This window comes from Daphnia pulex, chromosome 6, assembly GCF_021134715.1.
Source record: "Daphnia pulex isolate KAP4 chromosome 6, ASM2113471v1".
Lineage (NCBI taxonomy): Eukaryota > Metazoa > Arthropoda > Branchiopoda > Diplostraca > Daphniidae > Daphnia > Daphnia pulex.
Window position 1 is genome coordinate 5,799,348 of NC_060022.1, and position 22,787 is coordinate 5,822,134.

Here is a 22,787-nt window from a genome sequence, read left to right on the forward strand (position 1 = left end):
ATATAGAAAGGCAAGGTTATTTTCTATTAGAAATACATGTTCCTAATTTTTCGTTTCTTTCATTTTCGTTTCATTTTACCTTGTGGAGAGACTCGAATTGGACGAACTGCCAGAGTTGTTGTTGGATAGGCTCCGGTCTTCTCGATCCATGTCACTGTAGGAAAAAAGAAGAAAAAACAATAGAAATCAATCAATGAAATCAAGTCAAGGCAATACTTTTTTTCAGGGAATTTTCGGAGATGATTAATTGAATGGACAATTCGGGGTGGGCAGGAAGAAAAGAAAAGTGGCGTGATTCGATGATTCACAGAAGAAAAAGCCTTGTGAAACCGCTCCCATACAATATTGGGTCAAGGTGCCGTCAAGTTTTTAACAGTTCTCTAAAGACTGCCCGTTTATACAAGGTTTACCAGCTCATAAATTAGGTCGAAACGAGTCGTGTTATCTTAATTCATTTTATCGTCAACCGAGTACACGCTAAGTGTACGACTTTTATCTATCGAACGGAATTAGTGGGGGCCACAATAAACTACTATCGACTATCAAAAGTCCTTCTCTCCGCACTCTTTTCCTCTGTGTGTTCCAGCCCCGAGTTGTTTTTGTTTGGACAGTTGAAATGTGATTTCGGCTGGCGGCCAAACAGTTGCGCTCTTCTATTTCTCCAACTTCTTTTTTTTTTCCTATCTCTTTCACTGATTCTCTTTCCCTCTCCCATTCTCGATAGTCGACGTGGCCGCAACCTCTTGTCCACCCATCTCGTCCAGCGGACGGGAAAAGAGGCGCCGAGCGGGCGGAACTATTTCGGGACTCGATGATCCGGCACAAAAAGGCTTCCACCCTCTCTCGTGTATATCTATGTGCCTACGTGATTTCTTCTTTCTCTTCATTTTCATCCACCCACCCTCCTCTATTTCACCACTCCCTTGCTTTTCGTAAACGGACTCGGCCATCTTGAAGTCATCCGACAGCTTTTCCATTCACTAACTCTCTCAAGGAAGAAGAAGAAAAAAAAGGAGGATGAAAAAACATCAACAAAACAAGATCCTTCGACAAGCCCAACAGCTTTTTGAAAATGGTTATTATTTTGATGTCGAGGTAACGCCATCTAACGACCCTGTCGAAATTTTCCCTTTTCGTTTTTTCAAGATGAATAGAAAAAGGACAACACACACACGGAAAGAAGTCAAAAGAATAAGAAGAATGCCGTGCGGAGGCGTCGTAGGCGTCGGAGGGATCACGAAGTGCCCACCCAAGTATGGACTGCGTGTGTCGAGTCATCCGACGTGATGTCATTCGACCATCGATTCTTGTGTGCGTTTTTCCCTTTCACGGACTTCAATGTGTTCACATGCCCTTGGCTTCTCCACCTTTTTCCTATGATCCAACGCGGATCTTTATGCTTCGAAAGAAAACCCCATTCCCCTTCGGGTGGACATTTTTATTGTTTTCCTCATGGCACGACGTTGAAACTGGATGTGTCATCCGCTCAAAAAAGATGGGACGGATCAGAGGCGCGGAGCAGGAGGGGAATGATTTTGAATTCGAGAAATCAAGGCCTACGGAAAGGAAAGCGATCCGTCTTTTGCACGTGACCATCTTTTGCGTTTGCGATCCATGTGGCTCACTGGGCAGTTCAATGAACGCCGCGCGCAGCACAAATACACTCAACACACATGGGGCAGGAACCCAAACAAATGCGGCACACTATACATCCCACTACGCAGAGCACTCAGAGGGAGAGTCCGGACGGTGTGACTTCACGCGTGCCACGTTACAAAAGTTTTGCCCTTGTGAAATCAAAACAAAAACACACGAAAACGAACAAAAAGAAAGAAAGAGAGAGAGTTTCACACACGCATGGCCGCACCTCTGCACGGCCGATCCATCAAAAGACGGCGATCAAAACATCCCAAAGGTCCTGGCGCCGAAGATGAAAACGGAGGAGCAACAACAACACAAAATTAAAAGAAAAGCGAAGAAAACCAGAAAAAAGTCAAGAAGAGAGAAAGAGAGAGAGAGAGAGAAGAAAGGGAGAATTATTGAAAGAACCTTTCCGAGAGGCACCGTCTGGCCTCATTGAGTATTTCATCGGAATGGGGTGATGATACAGGCGCAACAGTCGAGGCTGGAACGGCTCGATCCACCGAACGAAACGAAGCCATACGATCCACTAGGACGCTGCCCAAACTACGTGGGCTCATAGTCCGTCCAGAACTTCGTCTTTCGATCCCAAATGAGACGGCCATGTCTTTTCTTTGAATGGAACAACACAAACGGAAAACAAGTGGCGACAAGCACTCGATAGTCGCGTTTTAGCGGTAATGGCGTTTGGAAAGTGTTGCCGATTGAACTCGAAATTGAATGGACTTTTGCGACTTTTTAGGTCGACATGGTCAACTGCACCTGACGAAGATCTCTCCTCACATTTTATAGTTCAAGACAGACAGACACCGGCACGGAAACGGTGACACCAGACGGGGGAAAAAAAATGAGGACGACGTTTCAGGCACTGGGTAATCAATCAGCAATCAATTCTTTTCGCTTGCCGATACAATCGATTATTATGAAAACAACAAGCTCCTGCTGGGGTGGGAGAAGTGAAAAGCATGTGCAGTGGAAACAAAACGCGTGCGGATGCGCGGATGAACCGGCGACAACTGAGCCCGTGCCAAAGGACATGACGAAGACCTCCAGAAAAGACGGGACAAAGAGTCTAAAGAGTGGAGAAGAAGAAGGAAAGTCGAGATGAAAGAAAAGACGAAAGAGAGAGAGAGAAGAAGAAGAAGAAAAGTGAGCATCTCTTTCCTAGCTCCCAAGGAGGGAGCGGCCCACCCAGTTCGTCTCCTCCCCGTTTTGTAGACGCCCCCACACTCCTCCCAAGAAAGAAGGAGAAGAAGGAAGCGTAAATATAGAAAGCCAAAAACCCAAAAAGATAGCCCATCTTCTAGCCTTTTTGTACAGAGTACGAGTGTGTGTTTTGTCGTTTCTTTTTTATTCGGTAGCGACTTGTTGCCAACATTCAGCTTCGGTCTGCTGAACTGCGTCCTCTTCGGCTCCTCACCTTTCGACGACAGTTCGTGGCGACTTCATGAAATACTTGTGCCCAACAATATCACAATAATTTACTACCGTCTATTTGGGTTTCCTTCAAAACAAAAACCAAAAAACTAACCAATCAACTTAATCTCGAATCTTCGCCATCTAATAATTCGTTTGGCTATTTTCTTTTTCCTGTTTTAAGCCTTCCACAAAAGGGTGTAAACCTTTGCATATTCGATCGGACAAAAGGGCCCGACGGAACGAATCAAACTATGGCGATGAGCAGTGAAAGGTGTGGAACTGGGTACAACACCTTCTGAGTCACTGGTTTCTGTTTTTGTTTTTCTATGAATAGGACGATGTCCATTTTGGAAATTGGTTTTTGGTTAAGTGGCGCGGTGGAATTTGGACTCTGCGAACTCGCGACAAAAAATACGGTTATGAATCCTACACAAGTCAAAGTCTCTCTTTAAAACAACAAAAACAAATGACGAATGATTTGCATGCGATGAAAGCGGCTGCCGAAACAAATGGGACTTGCGTTCGCTTCTTTTTCACATCTTTCAGGTTTACATGGATATTATTTACTCAAGTCACGTAACCCTTGGGTCATCAGGATGAATGGCGTCAGTGAATGGCTCAAAAGTTTTTTTTAACAAAATAACCGCAAAGTCTCATCGAATTTCGGATATTCAGCGGAGAAAGCGGGGAAGGTGAGAAAGAGAGAAGCTAGTGACGTCGGTACACGTCAATAACGCGCCGGTCGGCTACAGTCTAAATATACATGGGCGCATACAACATCGTTAGGACATGACATCGGGAAATGGAAGGCAGAAGCAGCAGCCATATGAGCGTTCCGATAAGATAATCATTTGTTTTCCCTTTTTATGATTTTGTTGTCAGAAAATCCGCCTTTTTTTTCGAGGGTACACACACTGTGTGCAGTGGGGTTTATAAATAAATCCCCCGGAGGAAAGAGCGCACCATCTATCGGTTAATGCTATCACTCAACGAGTTATAATTATAATTAGAAAGAATAATAAGGAAGAAGAAGAAGAAGAAGAATATCACGAAAAGAGGCAACAGCTGAAGGAACAACAGCAACGAAAGAAGGTGGGATCGGATCATGATGGATGTCTCATCACAATGCAAAATAGGCTTTCAGTTGGGGTTCCCTCTGATTGGACGAGTACGACTATGAGTAAGGCTTATGAATAATAGATGAGAGGAGGAATCTGAATTCGGCCACTCTTAAACAGTGGGCAAAGACTCGGCAGAGAAAATCATAAAAAAAAAACTGTGACTCACCTGGAATGGGATGGTGGAAGATTCGGGTCGCTATGTTTCCGCTTTTCCCGATGTTTCTATACAAATGCAGAACAACAAAAAATAAACATTAAATTCCCTCATTCAATCATACAACAAACCAAACAAAAAATGAAAGGAGAAACAAATCAAAAAGGTTGTCTGTTTCTTACCCTCTGCGCCCGTTCACGCAGACTCTCCGAACGGCTGACTTTCTTTTTACTGAAGTTGGATGCGCCGGAACTGGAGAAACGAAACAAAAAGACAAACACAACAAATTAAATCCACTGAGTCACTCACTGCATCCGATTTTATTTCTGTTTTATTTTGTTTTGTTTTGTTTTGTTTAGGAAAGGAGATCCTCTAAAAAATATATTACGATCCCAACCGCCGATCGCGTCCTTCCCATCACAAAATTGCTCCGAAAAAACGGCAAGCACACAATCCTCGTAGGAGATTTAGTCATAGAGACACACAAACGCACTCGGCAAGTGCGAACCAGGCACGCACCAAAAGCAGACTGTGACTGGGCGATGATAAAGAGAGATTAAATCGAGACGCAAGCGAATGGAAGCCAAGAAAAACGACCGAAAATGTTTCCCATTCTCTTTTTGACTTGTTTTCACTCGATGAGACTGACTCCTTACGCATTCGAGATATAGAAGACAAGGCTAGAGAGAGACTGAGCGAGAGAGAAAGAAAGCAAAGCAAAGAAAGAAACGAAACGAGAAAAGAGAGACAAAGATAAATGCCACGACAAAAGCGATAAAGAATAGTGCGGCCACAACGAACGGACGCGCAACCCACACACACGAGAGAGCGATCGAATGGGCACCCCGCGCTATCAGCAGTCCCGTCCCGTCAAAACCGGTCAACAACGGGCCGGCTGTCTGCCAGAATTTCGCGGTCTATGCTTAGCTGGACTCTTTTCGAGGCGGATACACATATTAGAAAATGAGAAATCAAAAAGGGTTGCCTCGGATCGGCAAACGGCGAAGTGGGTTCGCTGCTGATCGCCAGGCATTCAGACGACTTGGCATTGATCACCAACTGTGGCAACGGCTGTTGCTGTTGTGGTTGTGGCGCGTTGTGGTGGTGCAAAGTGTTCGCTTTCCTCGACTGGCGTTCGCTGGCCGACTGGCCGACGTCCAGCACCGCTGAATGGATTGAATTCATCACCATAGCGGCTAGATGATTTCCCGATGGCATCGGGCTCAGACTGCGCCCTTTCGGCTCCACGGGACCACCGCTGCCGCTGCTGCCGTGAGTGTTGAGTCTTTGCGGTTTGGGTGCGGTCGACGGCTTCAGATCCGAGACGGAGGACGATGGCGATGATTTGGAATGAAAACTCTGCGATGAGAGATCCATTGGGCTCCTTTTGCGCCGGAAAAGTCCGCCCAGACTGGACGGCGACGACGTCAGCGAAGTGTGCGTGTTGTTGTTTTCAGGCGAGGCGGCCGAAAGGCTCCGCCCAGGTAAAGAAACCCCCACCTGTTTTCGCACCGGGCTGGGACTGTGATTCGGCAGACGGAAGCCTTCCACCATGCTGGCAGCCATTTCGACAGTTGTGGCACAAATGGGACTGGTGCACCTTCGACGGAACGCCGACAACTCCGTTCCCAAATCAGTCGACTCGATGTGTCCGCTTTTCAAGGATCGAGACGGCGACGACGACTCGCGTGGCTCGATATCGACCCCAACGGCCGCAGGTTCAGAGTGCCGTTTCGATCCAACCTCGTTCGTGTCATTCTCTTCCGTTTGCCGGTTGGCAACGGCCGGACGAGAATGTTGGTGGTGGTGATGTCGTTTGCGGTGAAACATGGCGTCGTCGTCGTCGTCGGCTCCCTTCTTCTTATTATTATTTTCGTCGTGTAACTTGTTTTGGATTTTTCGTCGTCTAGGAAAAAGCGAGTCGGTCGAGTCTCTCGTCTTATCGCCAACGTCGGAAACCAATCTAGCGGACGAGGAGGTCGACAGAGAGCGAACGCCTCTGTTCCACCCACTTTGGCCGACTTTATACCCTTCGCCGAGGAGAGAGAGAGCCTACACACAATCCAACTCCTTTTTTTCTCTCTTCTACTTTTTCGCTCTGATATTCTTCTTCCTCTTCTCTTTTTTTTTCCTTTTTTTTTTTTTACAAAAAGCAAAGATTCAATCGCATACACACAACACAAACACACTGATCGATTCGGTTTCGTTTTTTTTCGGCCAATGCCAACTTTTCATTCGACCTTTTCCCCTCTCTATTCCACTGGGTCTGGATTTCTATTTCCAATTTCTATTTTCTTCCGGCCGTATGGTAACAAGCTCGAGATAAGACTATCCCGAACAACCGGATGCACACACACGCACACACATACACACACAAACACGCAGATGAAGTCAAATGAGTAGTAGTAACTTCGTCGTCTACGACGAGAGGGGGCGACGTTGCAAAAAGAAAAAAAAAAAAAAATCGGTAGGGCGAATCAGTTGAATTGAATCGACCAGCGGATTCCAGATGGAAAAAGGGGGCAATAACTTCTTATCGAGATCAAGATTCGATTAGATGTCGTCACTTTTCGATGTTTCCTCCACTAGCGCTAGAGCCACTTTAGAGTTTTCTCTCGTTCCTTGTTTTTTCTTTTCCTTTTTTCTTTTTTTGCACAGACTGTCAGGAGAACACAGACGACATAACGGTGAATCACGGAGCCTAATAATAGCGCAACACAAGAAACCCGAAGCGTTTTCAAGTGTTTTCTTCGACCGGACAAAAGGGAAAAATTTATTTCGAGTGAGTGGTGGTGGTGTGGCGGCAGCAGTGTGTTCAACTTGTCGGCCGGTCGAGCAGAGCACAAAATCAACGCAGGGGCCAGGGGGTGCAAAAGAGAGAGAGAGAAGGAGCGAGAGAGACGAGTGGGTCGCACGGGCGTTAGAGTACTACCAAGGCGAACGGGAAATGGTAGGACCACGCCGGGACGGAGACGAGGGCGGGCTGATAAAAACGGAAGTGCGCGCCCGCTAGTGAGCCGCACACAACTGAGGCCGGGGCTTGTTCGGTTCATCCTTTCCTTATAGACCGTAAAAAAATTACACACACACCACACACACACACACACACACACACGCTACACACACAATCCCATCTGCATTTCTGGATGGTTGCCCATTGTATTCCTATTGGCCCCAACAGCGCCAACTCCAACCTCTTCGCAACCCTTTTAGCCTATTTCATCCCTCTCAATCTCTTCTCCACTCCTTTTCTTCGGCACCCCCGCAAATGGTAAATCAACAAAAAATAAAATAAGAATTACGTAACTAGCCGACGAAATGATTGAAGTAAGTGTGGAATGGCGTCGACTGGCTCCGTCATTCACCCGATTTTTTTTTCTTTCCTCTCTCTCTCTTTCTTTCCCACAAAATAAAAATTAAAAGAAGATTCCAATTCCATGAAGAAGAAGAAGAAGAAAAAAAAAGAACGTCATCTTGTCAACACGCGCAATTGGGCCGAAACCGGTAGAAAATAGGGTCGGAATGGAGGAGAGGAACCCGGTGCGGCCGGATGCCAGAAAAGCCCCAAAGGAAAATTCTATTAACCGAAAATCTGTCGTTTTTCGCTGTTCGCAAGGGGATGGCCATCAGCTGTTGGACCGACGACGACGATGACGACCCAGGTCCAAGTGGAAACAGAAAACCTGGCGGATGTGGTCATTGCTTCTGGTTAACGTCACGATCAAAAACACGCAAAACAGGAGAGACTTAAAAAAGAAACGTTGGGGGGTGCGGGGGAGGGTGTCATGGGTGCGTCGACTTAAAGAGCCGCTCGCGGATATTTATACAGTAATTTCTTCGACTCATTTTGGCTGCCTCAATCGACAACCATCTTCTTCGTTTTGAGCTGAGAGAATCCAGTATAGTGCCCGCCGCGCCATCGTGTTCACGACTCCTTTTGCGTGTTTTTTGTTTTGTTTTGTTTTTTTTTGTGTTTTTTCTTGTTCTTCCTCCTTGCACAGTGCCCGCGTATCGTGTGTGTATGACAACTGGCAAGAGACCAAACAGGCATGCGGCCAGCTCCTTCTCGCTGGTTCTTTCCGTCCTTGCTCGTACACGCGCCCGCTATATTATTCTTTCCTTTGCCTTTTGTTATTTTTTTGTCTTTTGGAAAAGGCAGGAAAAAGACGAGAGTGAAAAAAAAAAAAAAAGTCCGCACACATCTTTTCCTATTCGTTTTCTCCGTCTTGCGCGCGCGCCTTCACACACATGCAATGGGCACTCTGCGCTTCGCGTTCGTACAGACCCAAATATAGCATCCAGCTGACCCTCAAAATGCAAAATAAAAATTCGGGCGTGACCGCCTGTGTCTGTGGAGCATCTAAGCGAAAGGAATGAAATCGGAATGAAAAGTCTATCTATAAAAACAAGGCCCGGCTAATCATCATTTGGCAACAGCAACTACACCACCCCCTTACCCCACAGTAACTAACTCTCTTCCGCCTTTTACTCCGGACACAGCCGCTAGATGGCAGTGACCAACACGGTCGGGATCGTAATAATAATTGGTTTATCGCTATCAAATTATCAATGAAGGTGTACCTGTCGAGCTCCTCTTCGTACGGTGGTGTGTAACCGGCCCGTCTGTCAGCCTCTCCAAACGAATCGGATCCCGATCCAGTTCCCGAACGTCGATCACGTGCTCCATCTCTCGAGCCGTCATTGAACGATCGGCCGTTAGATCCCAATCCGCTCTGCTTGTCACCTGCTTTTATTTTTGGCGGAACCAAGAACGAGGCAAAAAAAAGAAACGAAATAATTAGTAGAGCAAAGAAAGAAACTGAGGAAGAGAGAATAACTCTCTCCATTGAATGCGCGGAATAATAACAACAACAACAACAAAAGAGTGGGGAAAAAGGAAAAAAAAAAAAGAAAAAATTGATACAAAAATAAGCTCTCGGGATCTGTTCCGGCTAAACGAGCAGGAGGAAACGGAGTAGGGAAACCCCAAAAAATACAATTTTTCTCTTTCTATACAAAAGCTCCTATGGATATAATAATGGCCCTCCCTGGAGTTTTGTTTCTTCCATTTCCTGGCCGCGGAGAAAAGAGAAAAGCGAGACTTTGACAAAATGAGCCAGCTCTCCCTTTTCATTTTCATTTTTTATCACAATAATAATAATGAATGGTGCACATTTAAATTTATCTAAAATCCGCTATTCCGTAACAACTAAGCAACAAAAAAAAAAGGGGGGGGGGGAGAAATAGAGAAAAAGGGGACGGCCGGTACTGACGCAAACCCGACCGGAGGTTGTTCACACCTAAAAAAAAAAAAAACTAAAATTCTATACGTCAAATCAACAAAGAATAAAGTAAAGAGATCAAAGAGATAACACGACAGACGGTGGTACACATGAGGTCTATGCGCATTTCTTCTTTTCCACGCTCCACCAGGTTGTGATGCATCACCACCAATCCCACAAAGCAAAAACACCCCTTTCCCTTTCTGAATTCCTTTTGTCCCAAGTTGACGGGCAACGGGGGACGCATATTACATAAAAAAAGATGATTGAAGAAGAAGAATAATAATAAAAAAACAACAAGCGACGCGGGGAGCGGAGCAGCAAGCAAGAAAGAGGAGGGCTTTGTTTGCTCCGGACACTAGTCAGCGGATTGTCATCAGTGGACAAGAAGACGGACGATACATTGAAACTCATTCCGTCTGTGGTGGCGCCATATGGTTTCTTCTCGCCTAATTGGATAGGACATAAAAACATCATGAAAAGTCTTCGCGCCAAGAAGCAAGGGCGACAGACGATGTCGTCTCCCGAGTGTCACAAAGGGAACGAAGGAAAGAAGAAGCAGAAGCAGAAAAAAATAAAATAAAATAAAGACGGAACAGGTGTTTTGCCGGCCTATGGCTATAAAAGATACCATCTTTTTCACAGCTCACGATTGAAATCACACGAAGAAATCGGTTTGAGGTTTCCTATACAATTGGTAAAACCACCAGTCATCAACTACGAGTACCAACCGCCACTACTTGTAACTACCTGGTCGATTACGCAAGACGACAGCGTAGACGGGCGCTGCTGAAGGGGTGGTAATTCGAGTGCACAAGACACCGGGTGCGTGAGGTGGGACAGGGGGAGGAGGTGGACTCGATCGATGAGACGGAGGTGGCGGAGGAGAAGGAGGCGGAAGAGGTGGCAGCGGCGGTGGTGGGGCTGGAAGAGATGGACGGTCGATATCGTCGCTCAATAGAGTGTAAGATCCGGACAGGTGCGATTCGGACGAAGCCAAAGTCGACATGAGTCCGTTGTGTCGCAAACTGGCCGATTGCTTGCGCAACGGCCGAATCTGTCGCACTTCATTAGTCGATCGGCATCGATATGGAGCGATGTAAGTGGGCTCCAGTTTAGTGTAGGCCGACGTGCGGGGACGTCGCAGGAGCAGCTGTTGCGAGTCGCTGCTCAACTCGCTCTGCACTCGTTTGAGACGATTAGCCGCTCGAGTTCCCCAACTGGAAGAGCCGTTAGCGACTTGAACCGTTGGCGAACGCACATCCGACAGCGAATCAGAAACCCGAGTGGCAGCAGCGTCTCTCGGCTCCTGGTAGCAAGAAGCCGATCGTTTCAAATCGGTATGCGACGCGGAAATTGGTCGATTTTTGGGCGGAGGCAGAGGTGGAGGAGGAGAAGTCGTTTCAGTTCTTCCGTTTGTTTCAGTCCGAGCTGTACGGGCAGTCGCACGGCGTCTAATTTGCCATGCGTGCGGAGGGATGGGTGGGGGGACCGTGGAAGTGGGAGACCAAGAGGATGGACGTCGCGGGAAATAAGACAAAATGCCATAACGTGACGGAGTGGCGGGGGAGGCTGCTGCTGCCGCTGCTGCTGGAGGAGGCGGTGGCGGCGGCGGCGGATGAGAAGGAGGTGGCGGAAGCGGATTAGGCACAGCGGGATGGACCAACCCTTGAACTTTTGGTCTGGGACCCCAATATTTGACATCTTCGTCGTCCTGCGGATGAGCAACTCTTTCTCCTCCTTCTTCATCGTCGTCCTCATCTTCTTCTTCGTCCTCCTCTTTGGTGTTGCAAGGCTTGGCCGTGAAGATCCACGGACTGAAATTTTCAAATTCCCATTCTGATCCAGCGTTCTTGAAAGCCGTAGGACCTTCGCGATCCCCACCACCTCCCACTCCGCGACTCAGACTCAACTTATACTTGCGCTTACGCAGCTTTAACCTGAGACTCTGCATGCCGAATCCAGATGCTGAGGATTCGAACGTGATCAAGAGGGATACGCAGCAGACACAGAGACACACAAACAGACACGAAGAGTTTCCGGTGAAATGGAATCGTGTCGCGCACAAACACAAAATTCCGTGACAAAATGCAAAAACCCGCCCGACTTGTTATCTGTTTTCAACCACTCGACGGCGCCATTGTTTTCTTCCTCTTTCCACAGTCAGTTCATTTCTTTTTCTTCCGATCGCTTTTTCCTCACGCAACTCACGGGATTTCTTTTCACTTTAATCAGCTCGACTCGGGTTCTTTCGTTTTTCTTTTTTCTTATTTTCTATTGTAAAGTGTGTCCAGTCGAATCTGAGTCCGTTCCCAGTCGAACGAGGAAGTTACAACAGCTGGGCGCACAAACATTAAAAAAAAAGATTTCGACAACCACAAAGACTTTGTCTTTTCTCCCTTTCTCTCTAAAACACATTCAAAATCGTAGGGGTCCGAGAGATATTCAGATTTCGTTACGGATAACAATCAAAAGTCACAACCAGATCAAATGTTAAGACTGCAAGGTCCCTCACAAGCGACCCAGCAATAAGCAACAACAAAGGCACAGGAACCACTGCACAACTTTCCGATGTTCGTCTAATCCAGCAGACGACGTGATTTTCTCTGAGCGACAAAAATTGCCAGCAGAGCCCAAGGAGGTTCACAGAGTTATCGATCAGTGGCCGGGGTTTGGCGCGGCTGCGCACTCTGGGCTAACAATAACAACAATAAAGGAATCCCGCAACAAAACGAACTGTCGAATTGAAAAACGACTTGAACACTAAATGGATCACAATTCACATACACTTCCAAGAGTTCCCCCGTCTTAAGAGATTACGAAAGAGAGAGGGGGGGGGGGGGGAAGAAGCTTCGCAGGTGACACTTGCAAGCATTAAGTAGTTGTGAAGTCGAACAAATAAATTGTAGTTAAACTTGAAACAGTGAAAATCGTCGCCATTGGCCGGCAATGTAACGATAAGCAGCCGGACTAGTCCGAGAGCACCGAGCTGACTAAATACATTCGACGGCGGACAGAGTCCCGACTGGTAAATGTTTTTTGTTTTCAAAAAGTCAAATATCTCGGCTTGGTCGTTGGACGAACGAGCGACGGCGACGACCAACGATAGAAGGCGGCCCGAACGGTTTTTCGGCACCATACGGTGGTTACCTTGGCAACCCTCAGCTATTGGTTTACGTCATGGCTTCTTCAAACTCCACCCCCTTTTCTCGGCCGTTCTTGCTCTATGGCATTCAAAGGAGGGCGCTCTCTTTTTAACACGGTCTACATATACCAGTCTTTTACCTGTTATTTTTTGTTCGTTTGATTCGTTTGCTTTTGCTCGGTAATTTCAACCCATAGTCTCTCGTTGCACGTCTCATATGGAACGGGATTTTCAGATATCCGTACCCATGTACGTATTCGCGAAATACTACAAGTATCATTTATTTATTCTCTCATTCTCTCTCTCTCTCTCTTTCTCCTTTCCAAATCACGAAAGGTTTCATCATATAACACGCGGGACCGGATGTGCGCGCGGGCGTCTATTTCTTAACGTCAAAATTTTTAAGGGTTTTTTCGCCGCTCTCTACCTTTAGAAACACGCACATGACGAAGCACAAGACGATAATCAGCCAAATGACGAAAAAGAGAGGCACTGACGGAAACAACGTCAGTCGTGTCCGTCTGTCAAGCGACACTAAAGTGGCTGATGAATATGAGAGGAAAACAGGAACGAGGGGAAATAAACCAGAAACGACGAATCATAATAACAGTCGGAAAGCGGGGATTGTGGAACCTTCAAAAATTTAAGACAGGATGTGCCGCGCGCTCACGCTGGCGGTTTTTTCACGCACTACACATCAAGAACTGAGATTTTTTTTAATAGCTGGTGGGTACTTAATAATTTTCATGGGATGCTCTGATTTTCGTTTTTGATTTTTTGCTTTCATCTTAAAATAAAATAGGAAATCCCAGTTATGGCTTTGAACGCATTATTCGATGAAATGGCCATAAACGGGAGCCCATCAAATGAAAATCTTCTTACAATGGTAACGGCACAGAAAAGGACTTTTACGTTCTTCCCTTTCTCTGTGCAAACGATTGGAAATTTTTTTTTTCTTTTTTAGAAATCGCCGATTCCGAGGTTACTCCATCGATTTTCGTCGAACACACAACGGGAGTTTTCTATATTCTATCGAGTACCTTAAATTCCGGCATTGAGAAGAGGCAAAACTCATGGTCGTTGTTTCCATTAAACGCTGTTGGCAAACACACACGCACGTGCACTAGTGGCCAAAAAGAGGGAAAGGGGGGGATCTCTCTTTAAAAAATAAACAAGCACAACACACACAAGAAAAAAAAACCGTATGATCCACGAATAGGATTTTTCAAGGCCGGGACGCTCAGTGCACGGATCTCGCTCGTTCACTCTTTTGAGGATATCTCTCTCTTCCATACACATTACACAATGCCCCTACGCATCAACTCCAAAGCTGTTGATCTTAACTCATGCGCCATTGAATAATTCTAAAGAAACATGAAGTACTCCTCCAATGCAAACCTAAACTACGATTGCAGTTACATTGAATCATTCTTCTGCCGCGAAGAGGAGCTTATCTACGTCAGCACAATCACAGGCGACTAGAGGTACCTGAAGCCCAGGCTTTGATGAGACGTCGGAAACTTGAATTTCGCCTGAGAGGAGAAGCGCCAAACCGGTCGTTGGGTGTTGGTTCCATTCTTGTTTAGCGCTTTGTGTAAATGCGAGTGTGTGTGCCAAACGGGACGAAAGAGGAAAAGTTCACACAATCCTTCTATATAGTATACGACGTGATGATGATGATGATGATGGTAGGGACGACGGCGACAATGACAACAACACACTGGTAATTATTACTCACTTCATCACTAAAATTCCGAGAAGTCAAGTTCATTCAACTTTGAAATGTGGCTCTTGAGTTGTTAATCCAAAAGTATTATTCCCATTCAGGTACGAAAGTAGGCGGTGGATGTCATTTCGCTAAATGGACATTATGTGTCGACGACGGAAAAGGCGCAAAGAAATCAAATACGAAAACAGTCCAAATAGGGAAGAAAAAAATTGCTTGTTGACCGTTAGTCAATTACTGTTCCATTAACGTGGCTGCCACGGCCACCATTCACTGAATCTCATCAACAGATGATGTTCGTCACCATGAAAAGGTCAGAAAACATTCACGAATGACGGACCCGGTTTGCCCCTTTCCCGATTGCAAGGCGGTGCGCAAGCAGCAGCAGCCCCTCATTCGCCACATCTCTTCTTTCCATCCTCCGCAAAACTCCGCCGACAGTAAATTAGTTACTTCCGTTCCAACCGTCCGACTGGCAAGGTTTTCCCTTTTCCTTCGTCTTCCACTAAACGTGTGGGAAGACTCACGATGAGATGTTGATCAGATCCCATGTCGCTATTGACGAACCTCGTTACTAGCGCTGAACTCGAGTCCCATTCAAAAAAACTTTATGACGTCAGCAGATGGAAACAAATGGGGGCCTACGCAAAAAGAGAACTACTTGCATCCGATGAACAGTCGAAGGTCCTAATCGAACCCTATAAACAGACACATCCGATATCAAGAGGAACCAGGGAAAGTGAATGGACCCTATGGGCAGCGGCTGGACACACTCTTTGTTCAACAGTCTTGAATTTCTCCTAGACGGCACAAACAAACACATAAACGCACAAGGAGGTTTAGTTAACTGCTGCACAGTAGCACCCAGCCGTTTTTATTACTGCGATTGCCACACGTAGACTTGTCGAACTATGAACGAAAACTACCCCTCGCCGAAAAGCATCTCGCCAAAATGAATGCCACGTTCAAACATCGATTGTTTTGACGACGATGTTGTTCAAACTTAACTGCGCGAACTGAGCGAGCGCGTGCGTGCGGCCCAACTGGCGTTCAATCCGCGACTGACTTGTAGGGACAGCCCATTGCCGTCGTTTTCTGCCATCGAGAGTGCGTGTGTGTGTGTGTCTGTGTGGAACGAGCACTATTCATCTCCGCGACTGGCTAAATTCTTTTTCAGCTTTTTTTCGCTTTTTCCTTTCCTTTTCTTCCTCTTTTTTAGTTACTGTTTACCTACAACTTGTTTTGTTCCTCCCACTCTTCGCTCCCTTGTTTTGGCAAAAGGGGAAACATTTTTTTTTGCCCCTATTCTTTTGTATTTGACGGGCAAGTTGCCCGTTAGTTACGCATATGCAAATGTCACGCGTTAAAGAAAGCAGAAGCAAACGGACAGAAAAAAAAAGAGAATCCTTTTGCTTTGCACGACTCAAACTTAAAAAAAAAAAAAGAAATAAAAAGATAGAAAAGTGGAAAAAACCGCTGCGGCTATGAATGTGGTTGCGCGGTGGTTAGTGAAGGCGACGACCACCACCGGCGACGGCAGCGCCCAAGATTGACTTCTTTCCTTCATTTCGTATCTTTTCTTTTTTCCAGTGTTTACTCCGCCTTTTTTAACTTTTTCTTCTCTTCCCTTTTGAGGTTGCTATTGAGGCCGTCCTTATTCTTAGTCCCTCAGCCGTATTAGCATTTGCGTATGGAGCGAAAGAAGTGAGAGAGAGATGCCTGAATCGGCAGCAGCAAGCAAGCGAAAACTCCTTAACGGATAATATTTTTTAACAACGTCCGCAAAAGCTCCTGGCTGATCTATTGGCCCGTCATTTCTGGCTTCCACTTCCACACAACTAAGCAGCGACACCGCCAGAAAGAAGAAGAAGAAAAAAAATATTCCCTCACTCGACTCGATGGTAAAAAGTTTAAAAGATTGCATATGCTGCACGCGGCCGACAGGTTAGCAACCAAACCCATCCACCACCACACCGCACCGCTGCATGTGCGCTAACATTTGGTGACTTGTAGAAAACCAGAGTGAGAAGCGGATTAGTGAAAACTCCTAGACGGAGAAAGAAAGAAATCCAGGAAAACGTCGAAGAATTGCAAAAAAATAAAAGAGGTCATGAAATACAATTACTCGTCTAAAGAATGATGGGAACAACTTGGCACGGCCCATAATGGCGTGTTTTTCTCTCAACCGCTGATTTGTGTGACATCCGAATGACGTCAAACAAGAGCGACTACCAACGGCGGAGAGAAAGAGAGAGACGAAAAAGAAAAAGAGATATGCAGATGATCGGTCTGGCGACTGTGAGGATTGTTTGCGCGCTCCACCATCGAACCATCCTTCTTCATCAATCGAAAGAACCATTCAAAAAGACGTGACCACACTTATTCTTGGGGGCTTTCTTGTTTTCTTTTTTGGGAACTAGGATTCAGTCGTCACGATTTCGCTCTCTAATGGTGCCTCTAAATCAACCCGCGAAATAAATAAATAAACTCAGAAATGAAAAGAAAAAAAAAAATGGACAAGGGATAGAAAGGATACGAAATACGAGAGATAGCTGGAAATCAGACTTCCAACTTTGATTTGGATTGCACGGTGAAGAGTCCAGTCCTACGAAAGCTTGCCAATGCATTGGCAAAAGGAGAAGAAGCCAAGAGGGGAAAAAAAAAAAAAAACAGGAAATCTTGTTGAATGTTTTTTGCCCCCTTATTTTAACAAAACCATTTCCTTCATCTCTTTGGGACACGAGCCCAACTCAAAAGCGAGACGACGTTGTTGGCAGCGTGTCGTGGCGATTTTCTACAGTTTTGCGACGGTCGAGAGTTTCGGTAACGATCTCGCCATTACGAGCAAATCTTTGGTCTGAAGGAGAAGGAGAAAAAAGAAGAAGAAGGAAAACGAGGCATTTACGTAAATGGTCGGTTAAATTGAGGACTGCTATACACACTCGAGCCTTTCCCGACAGGACAGAAATCAATAATCCAGTGCTAGGAAGAGATAGCAGCTGCGAGAATTCATGGAAACCCGAGCGATTCGGAGGGAGTAGGGACTAAAGAACCCGTTTCCACGGAGCTTTTAAGAATAGCACGCAAGAAAAGAGGCTCTACTTTTACGAATTATAAATACAACACGATCGGCTTTTGGAAAGGGTCTCGAGGAAAACCCGAACTCGTGTAGTTGTTCACAATTAATTAAAAGGAAGATGGGAAAACACTCACCTGTTGACGATTCAGAATCCAGCGATCCGGTAGCAGACGCTTCTAGGGAGTCGTCGGCGCGGCGTAAATTTTTATCGCCGAATCCTTTTGGTCATTGTGTGACACGTACGAGAAAAACAAAAATAAGGATAAAGTGGTTACCGTCATGATCTCTTGAGATAAATGTCTGATTTCGTGTAATACCTTGGGTGGTCAACTTTCTCTTTAGTTCCCTTTCAGGACGAAAGCGATCGACAATCTTGCTGATGCGATCGTTACCACGATCCTTGCGATGTAGAGCCCCGATACAGCTCTCCTCGATTACCTTGACGCATCCTTTGTGGATGTTCATCTCGCAATCTACACAAACAAAAGGAAAAAGGGGATAAATAACAGGGGCCAATAAGAGAATAATCACGCCCTTCTTCTACGGACGCCGTAGCGGTTGGCTATCATTTATTACTTGTGCATTGGTATCCCTGGGGACTGGTGCCCCACAAGACGTTGCCACAGTGATTGCAGAGTGTCACGCTGAAATACTGGTGGGCCACAAAGTGATGGCCCTTGGCAGTCAGTTGCTGTCGGATGAAAAACAAAGGCAGATGAGTCAGCAACATCAACATCAATAGACGGGTTTATATGGAAATGCAAAAAAAAAGAAGAAAAAGAGAACCCTACCTTCTTGTTTTTACTGAGGAATTTGGGCTTGATTGATTTTTCCTTTGCCACAAATGTGGGACAACGCTCGATCTGACTGGTTGCTTGTGGCCCCTTGACATTAAAGTTTTTTTGCAAAACTGTGGCCAACGAAGAGGCAATGGCCTGGTTTCGATCATTGGAATTCTCCAAATCCTCCCTGCAAGGTTAACACGAGAATAACGACCATTAAGTAACGTAATGGCGTCGCAACCCACAAAAAAATAAAGAAAAAAAGAATAGTGGGCATACAAAAAAGAAAAATAAACTTACGCCAACAACTCTAGCCGAGGTAGGAGGAGGCTCTCTACGATCTTAACCTCTTTTGCCTTGTCGTGGATCGTCTCGTCTAGAACGGCGTCGCTCGGACCAAATATGGTTGCCAAGCCGACGGTCCGTTTACTTAGAAACTCGGCTAAATGCCGTTTCAATTCCTCCTTGGCTTTCGATCTCGCTTTCAAAAACACCTGAAATATCAAGAAACAGCTCATGTGAGCGCACAGCACAATTTGGGGCATCCCTAGAAATTTCAATCATCAAGAAAATCCAGACAGACCTTTCTCAGGATCTCCTCCTTGTCAATGTCCACTTGTAAGGCGTCATCAATTTCGTGCAAGACGTGCTCGTCGACATTGTTTAATTTCAAAGGCTGTAGAAACGGGAGGAGAAAATAAGGATGAACATCAAAGCCCGTGATTAAACATCAAAGAATTGAAACCATGAAATGAGAATCATACCGCATTAGGAACGAGGTAAGTTGAATGAATCTCATAAGCCCACTTCTTCATATCCTTGGCAGTGCCCTCTTTGTACAGATCCGTTATCAAATGGAAGAACTGTGCCAAACATCAAAATAGAATTCGCGATGCATTTCAGAAAACAATTCGTCAATGAGAAATGCAAAAAATGTAAGTTTACCAAACTGGCTGGATCGCAGTTAGACATGACAAAATTCATGAAGACGGCCAAGTGTGCATTGTGCTGCCATAGTTTTGCTAAGGTTTTGAATACTCCGTGATCGTCAATCTGTCCCTGAAGACGACAACAACAAATTGGTTATCTATGTCATAGAACATGATACAACATTGACGATAATGTCTCTGCGATTATACGAACCTTGACCGATTCGTGATCAGAAAATTCATCCTCTTCCATCGACAGAATATTTAACTGGGTTTCTTGTCCGGCATAAACGACTCCGGAAGGCGAGGCCGCTTGACGAGCAGCTGGAAACGAGCCTGTCGCCGCCGTCTGAAAAAAAAAAAAAAAAAAAAAAAGAAAGCAAAATAAACTGTTAGCAGATGGCACTGAATAAAGACGGACAGACGGCACCCAATGTGAGCTGGTGCTTCTGGGTAACAAATTACCTCACTGCCATTCCCATCTTCGGCCAAAGGACTGACGGGTCGCCTGTAAGGCGGCGGAGGTGTGCCGGGAGGAGTGCCGTGTGTGGGGGAATCCGTGTCTTTGCCACTGACACCACCACCACGTCTGGTCGATAAATCCAACTCACTAATGGAATCGGATGAACTGAAACGACGGGCTGAATTGTGGCCCAGCAGAATAACAAGAGTAGGAGAAGAGTTTATAAGAAAAGAAAAAAAATTGGTTAATTCGGCACTTTCTTCCTCTCAAAAATTTCCGTACAGTAATTTATGTTCTTACTGTCTGGCGCGCTGGCAGCAACAGGCTGGACTGGAAAAGGAAACGGGCTTGACTTTGTGCGGTGATGTGAAGGCAACGGGCTTGTACTCGGTCGGCCGGCCTGCAAAGAGATCGAAAGAGATAAATATCCAAAGGCACGACTAGTATGTCCAAAAACGATCCAAATAGGAAAAACAAAAATCTCAGAACAAAACAAGGCCATGGCGTGAGTTAGTCATGCACGTTGTTGAGCAAGCAGAGCAAGGCCTCGTTCGGAAAAAAAAAACCAATCGGTGGGGAAAACACAAGAGTTTTCTTTTTTTATACATTTAAAAATGAATATGGAAAGATATGAACCAGAAAATAGGAATTTTGCGGAAGGTTAAGTCAGGAGAAAGGTTCAACTTACGCTGGACGAAGGAGGTTGGTTAGTGGGCGAATCGCGCAGCAGAATTCGATGTTGATCCTGATTACTGGCTCCGTTTACCGACGGGACTAAGTCCGGCATGGCTGTGGAGGATGACGAAGAGGAGGAAGAACAAGAGGAAGACGAGGCCGTGGAAGGATTGCGGGGTGGAAGTGGGGGCGGCGGTGACGAGGGTGTCTCGCCAGGAGTTGGAGCAGGACTGGGGGACAGGATCAACGGGGATGAATTGTGCGAGACCAATGAGCGATTACGGGCTGGCAATGGCGGAGGGACGTCGCATCCTAAATTGTCCCAACCGCCACCTTCAACGGCACCAGGTGGTCGCTGGGATATCCGACTTCCACTGCCACTACTGCCAGAACGTCCTACAGATACTCCACCCGGATAATGAGCCGATTGGGGACGGTGGGCCGGCGACGGAGAGCGTTGAGCCGACGACAACTGGGGGGTTTGGAGATCATTTTTTTTTTACGAAACAGGGTGTTTGTGTCGTTGTTAGAAAAGAAAAAAAAAATACAAAGCAAGACACGCCATCAGTTATTATGTCATTAGTTTGCATCAACTAAATAAAAGGTCATTAAACAATTTCTTGGAAAACGCCCAAATGGGTCGGTCTTTTGAGGTGGGTTGCGTTGGATTAGAAAACTTGAGAAGAACCGTAATAGCGAGTACTGTTGTTTGTGTACGGATCGTCTGCCAATGTGCGTGTGCGAGGTGAGTTGGAGGGGATCAATCACCATTCGGAAGCCAAATAAAACCAAACAAAAAACAAAAAACTTTTGGGGAGAAAAAAAAAGAGGACGGTCCATCATAGTGGCATACGATGCAACCGTTAAAAAACACACAGCCGCTTAAAAAAAAAGTAATCAAAATAAAGAATGTTTTTTAAAGATCTAGGAGGCAAAATAAAATTCACGATGCGGCTATGCAAACGACTAGGCACTAAATCACAAGTTCGTTTTGAAGCAAACGAGGTTTTCTTTAACTATGACTATCGTTGCAAGGAAGGTCCGAAATGAATACAGTACCAGTAGCGGTTGACTTTCCGAGGTGGGCAGTCCAAGTCGGTTTGCCATATGGTTGTATTTCTGTTGAAGCTCTCGGACGCGCTTTTCAGCGCTGGCCAACTCGATGGCTACGGCAGGGTTGTATCCGCGCGCCAAATCACCTCTCTTCGTCTCCACAAACTGGGCTTCCTTCTCCAGCATCAACTTGAACGTGTTGAGACGCTCCAACTCGACGACGCGCTGTTGTTCGTGCTGCACACCACAAAGAAAAGAGTCAGGCAAAAGGGAGACGGAACCAGAGAGAAGAAGCAGCGAACAAACAAACAAACATAAACATCGCGTATGCAGTGTACGGTCGGCAACGTCGCGCTACGAGGTGTCTACCAGGTACAAGGTCTCTCATTTTTCACACCAGCTACGTTATTCAACAAACAAACCAGTGTTCATCATCACAATGAACGCTCCCTCCTCAAAGGAAAGCACGAATTGTCATGCTCTTGTCATGTTTACCGAAACTTTTCCGTTGGTTGCGCCGAAGGGTTGGTTTTCACAGAGCTTGCACAACGCCACCAAAACTCTTTTTTTAGTCTCTATCGCAAAACGCCAAGTCGGAAAGACTCGTATTACAACAAGCTGGATAACAAAAGGGCGACGACAAGCCGACACGGCTCTGGGTTTGCACTCGAGTTTGGCCGTGGACCAAGGACTTTTATGTCACTTTTTTCGGGTGCTAAAACTCGTGCTACGTCAAGGTAGCGATACGTGTTTACACTTACGCCCAATCATAATCCGCCGAGTACCTCTGGCATATCGAAAACAAGTCCAAGAAAAAATTAATAAAAAAAGAAAATAGCAAAAATCGTTCCGCATTCCTGCGAGTCGGTCGAAAAAGGAATCAGTATTGCGGCCAATCGCTACGCGTCGCTATCGTCGCTAAGAAAACGTCAACAAAACTGAACTACTTCTTAAACTACAAGAGGAATGTGCACTCATCTAAAAGAAAACAAAGAACAAGAAGCGGAGAACAAGGAAACAAACAAAAGACTCAAATCAAAGGTTATTGCAATGTGTGTAAATACCCCGACAGGCTGTGGACTAGTGATTCCGCCGCGCATCGAAGGCTGATGATGCAATCCTCTTGACGTCGGAGTTGTCGTCATGATGGGAGGTGGTGGCGGAGGCGGAGGTGCCTGCGAACCCGACGGACTTGACGACGGATGAAGTGAAGGCATAGCGTACGGCGAGTTGTAGTGAGTCGGGACGCCGGACCCGTTGCTTGATCCGTAGACGGGCGATATCACAGTGAGAGCAACACTCGATCCACCCGCTGAAT

The 22,787-nt window shown here is 46.0% G+C and overlaps 1 protein-coding gene across 12 annotated transcripts in view; it reads right to left on the reverse strand.

Moving 5' to 3' along the window:
• Positions 1–22,787, reverse strand: part of LOC124195459 (rho guanine nucleotide exchange factor 11-like) — a 39,477-nt gene that overhangs the window by 11,475 nt on the left and 5,215 nt on the right. For 5 of the 12 annotated variants that reach the window (XR_006875201.1, XM_046589879.1, XM_046589877.1 and 2 more), the window contains exons 5-22: positions 22,534–22,781; positions 21,476–21,706; positions 20,430–20,888; positions 20,042–20,141; positions 19,744–19,919; positions 19,493–19,627; positions 19,295–19,408; positions 19,114–19,212; positions 18,933–19,025; positions 18,650–18,843; positions 18,359–18,536; positions 18,144–18,258; positions 17,885–18,040; positions 17,702–17,785; positions 8,917–9,082; positions 4,518–4,587; positions 4,348–4,403; positions 80–154 (exon numbers count right to left, since the gene is read on the reverse strand). Coding sequence is in view for 11 of the 12 variants with exons in the window: in XM_046589879.1 (XP_046445835.1) it covers positions 80–154; positions 4,348–4,403; positions 4,518–4,587; positions 8,917–9,082; positions 17,702–17,785; positions 17,885–18,040; positions 18,144–18,258; positions 18,359–18,536; positions 18,650–18,843; positions 18,933–19,025; positions 19,114–19,212; positions 19,295–19,408; positions 19,493–19,627; positions 19,744–19,919; positions 20,042–20,141; positions 20,430–20,888; positions 21,476–21,706; positions 22,534–22,781 (2,749 nt within the window). In the remaining variant the exon portion in view is untranslated. The remainder of the gene's footprint in view (positions 1–79; positions 155–4,347; positions 4,404–4,517; positions 4,588–8,916; positions 9,083–17,701; positions 17,786–17,884; positions 18,041–18,143; positions 18,259–18,358; positions 18,537–18,649; positions 18,844–18,932; positions 19,026–19,113; positions 19,213–19,294; positions 19,409–19,492; positions 19,628–19,743; positions 19,920–20,041; positions 20,142–20,429; positions 20,889–21,475; positions 21,707–22,533; positions 22,782–22,787) is intronic. The other 7 variants (XM_046589880.1, XM_046589878.1, XM_046589876.1 and 4 more) reach the window with 3 other exon arrangements.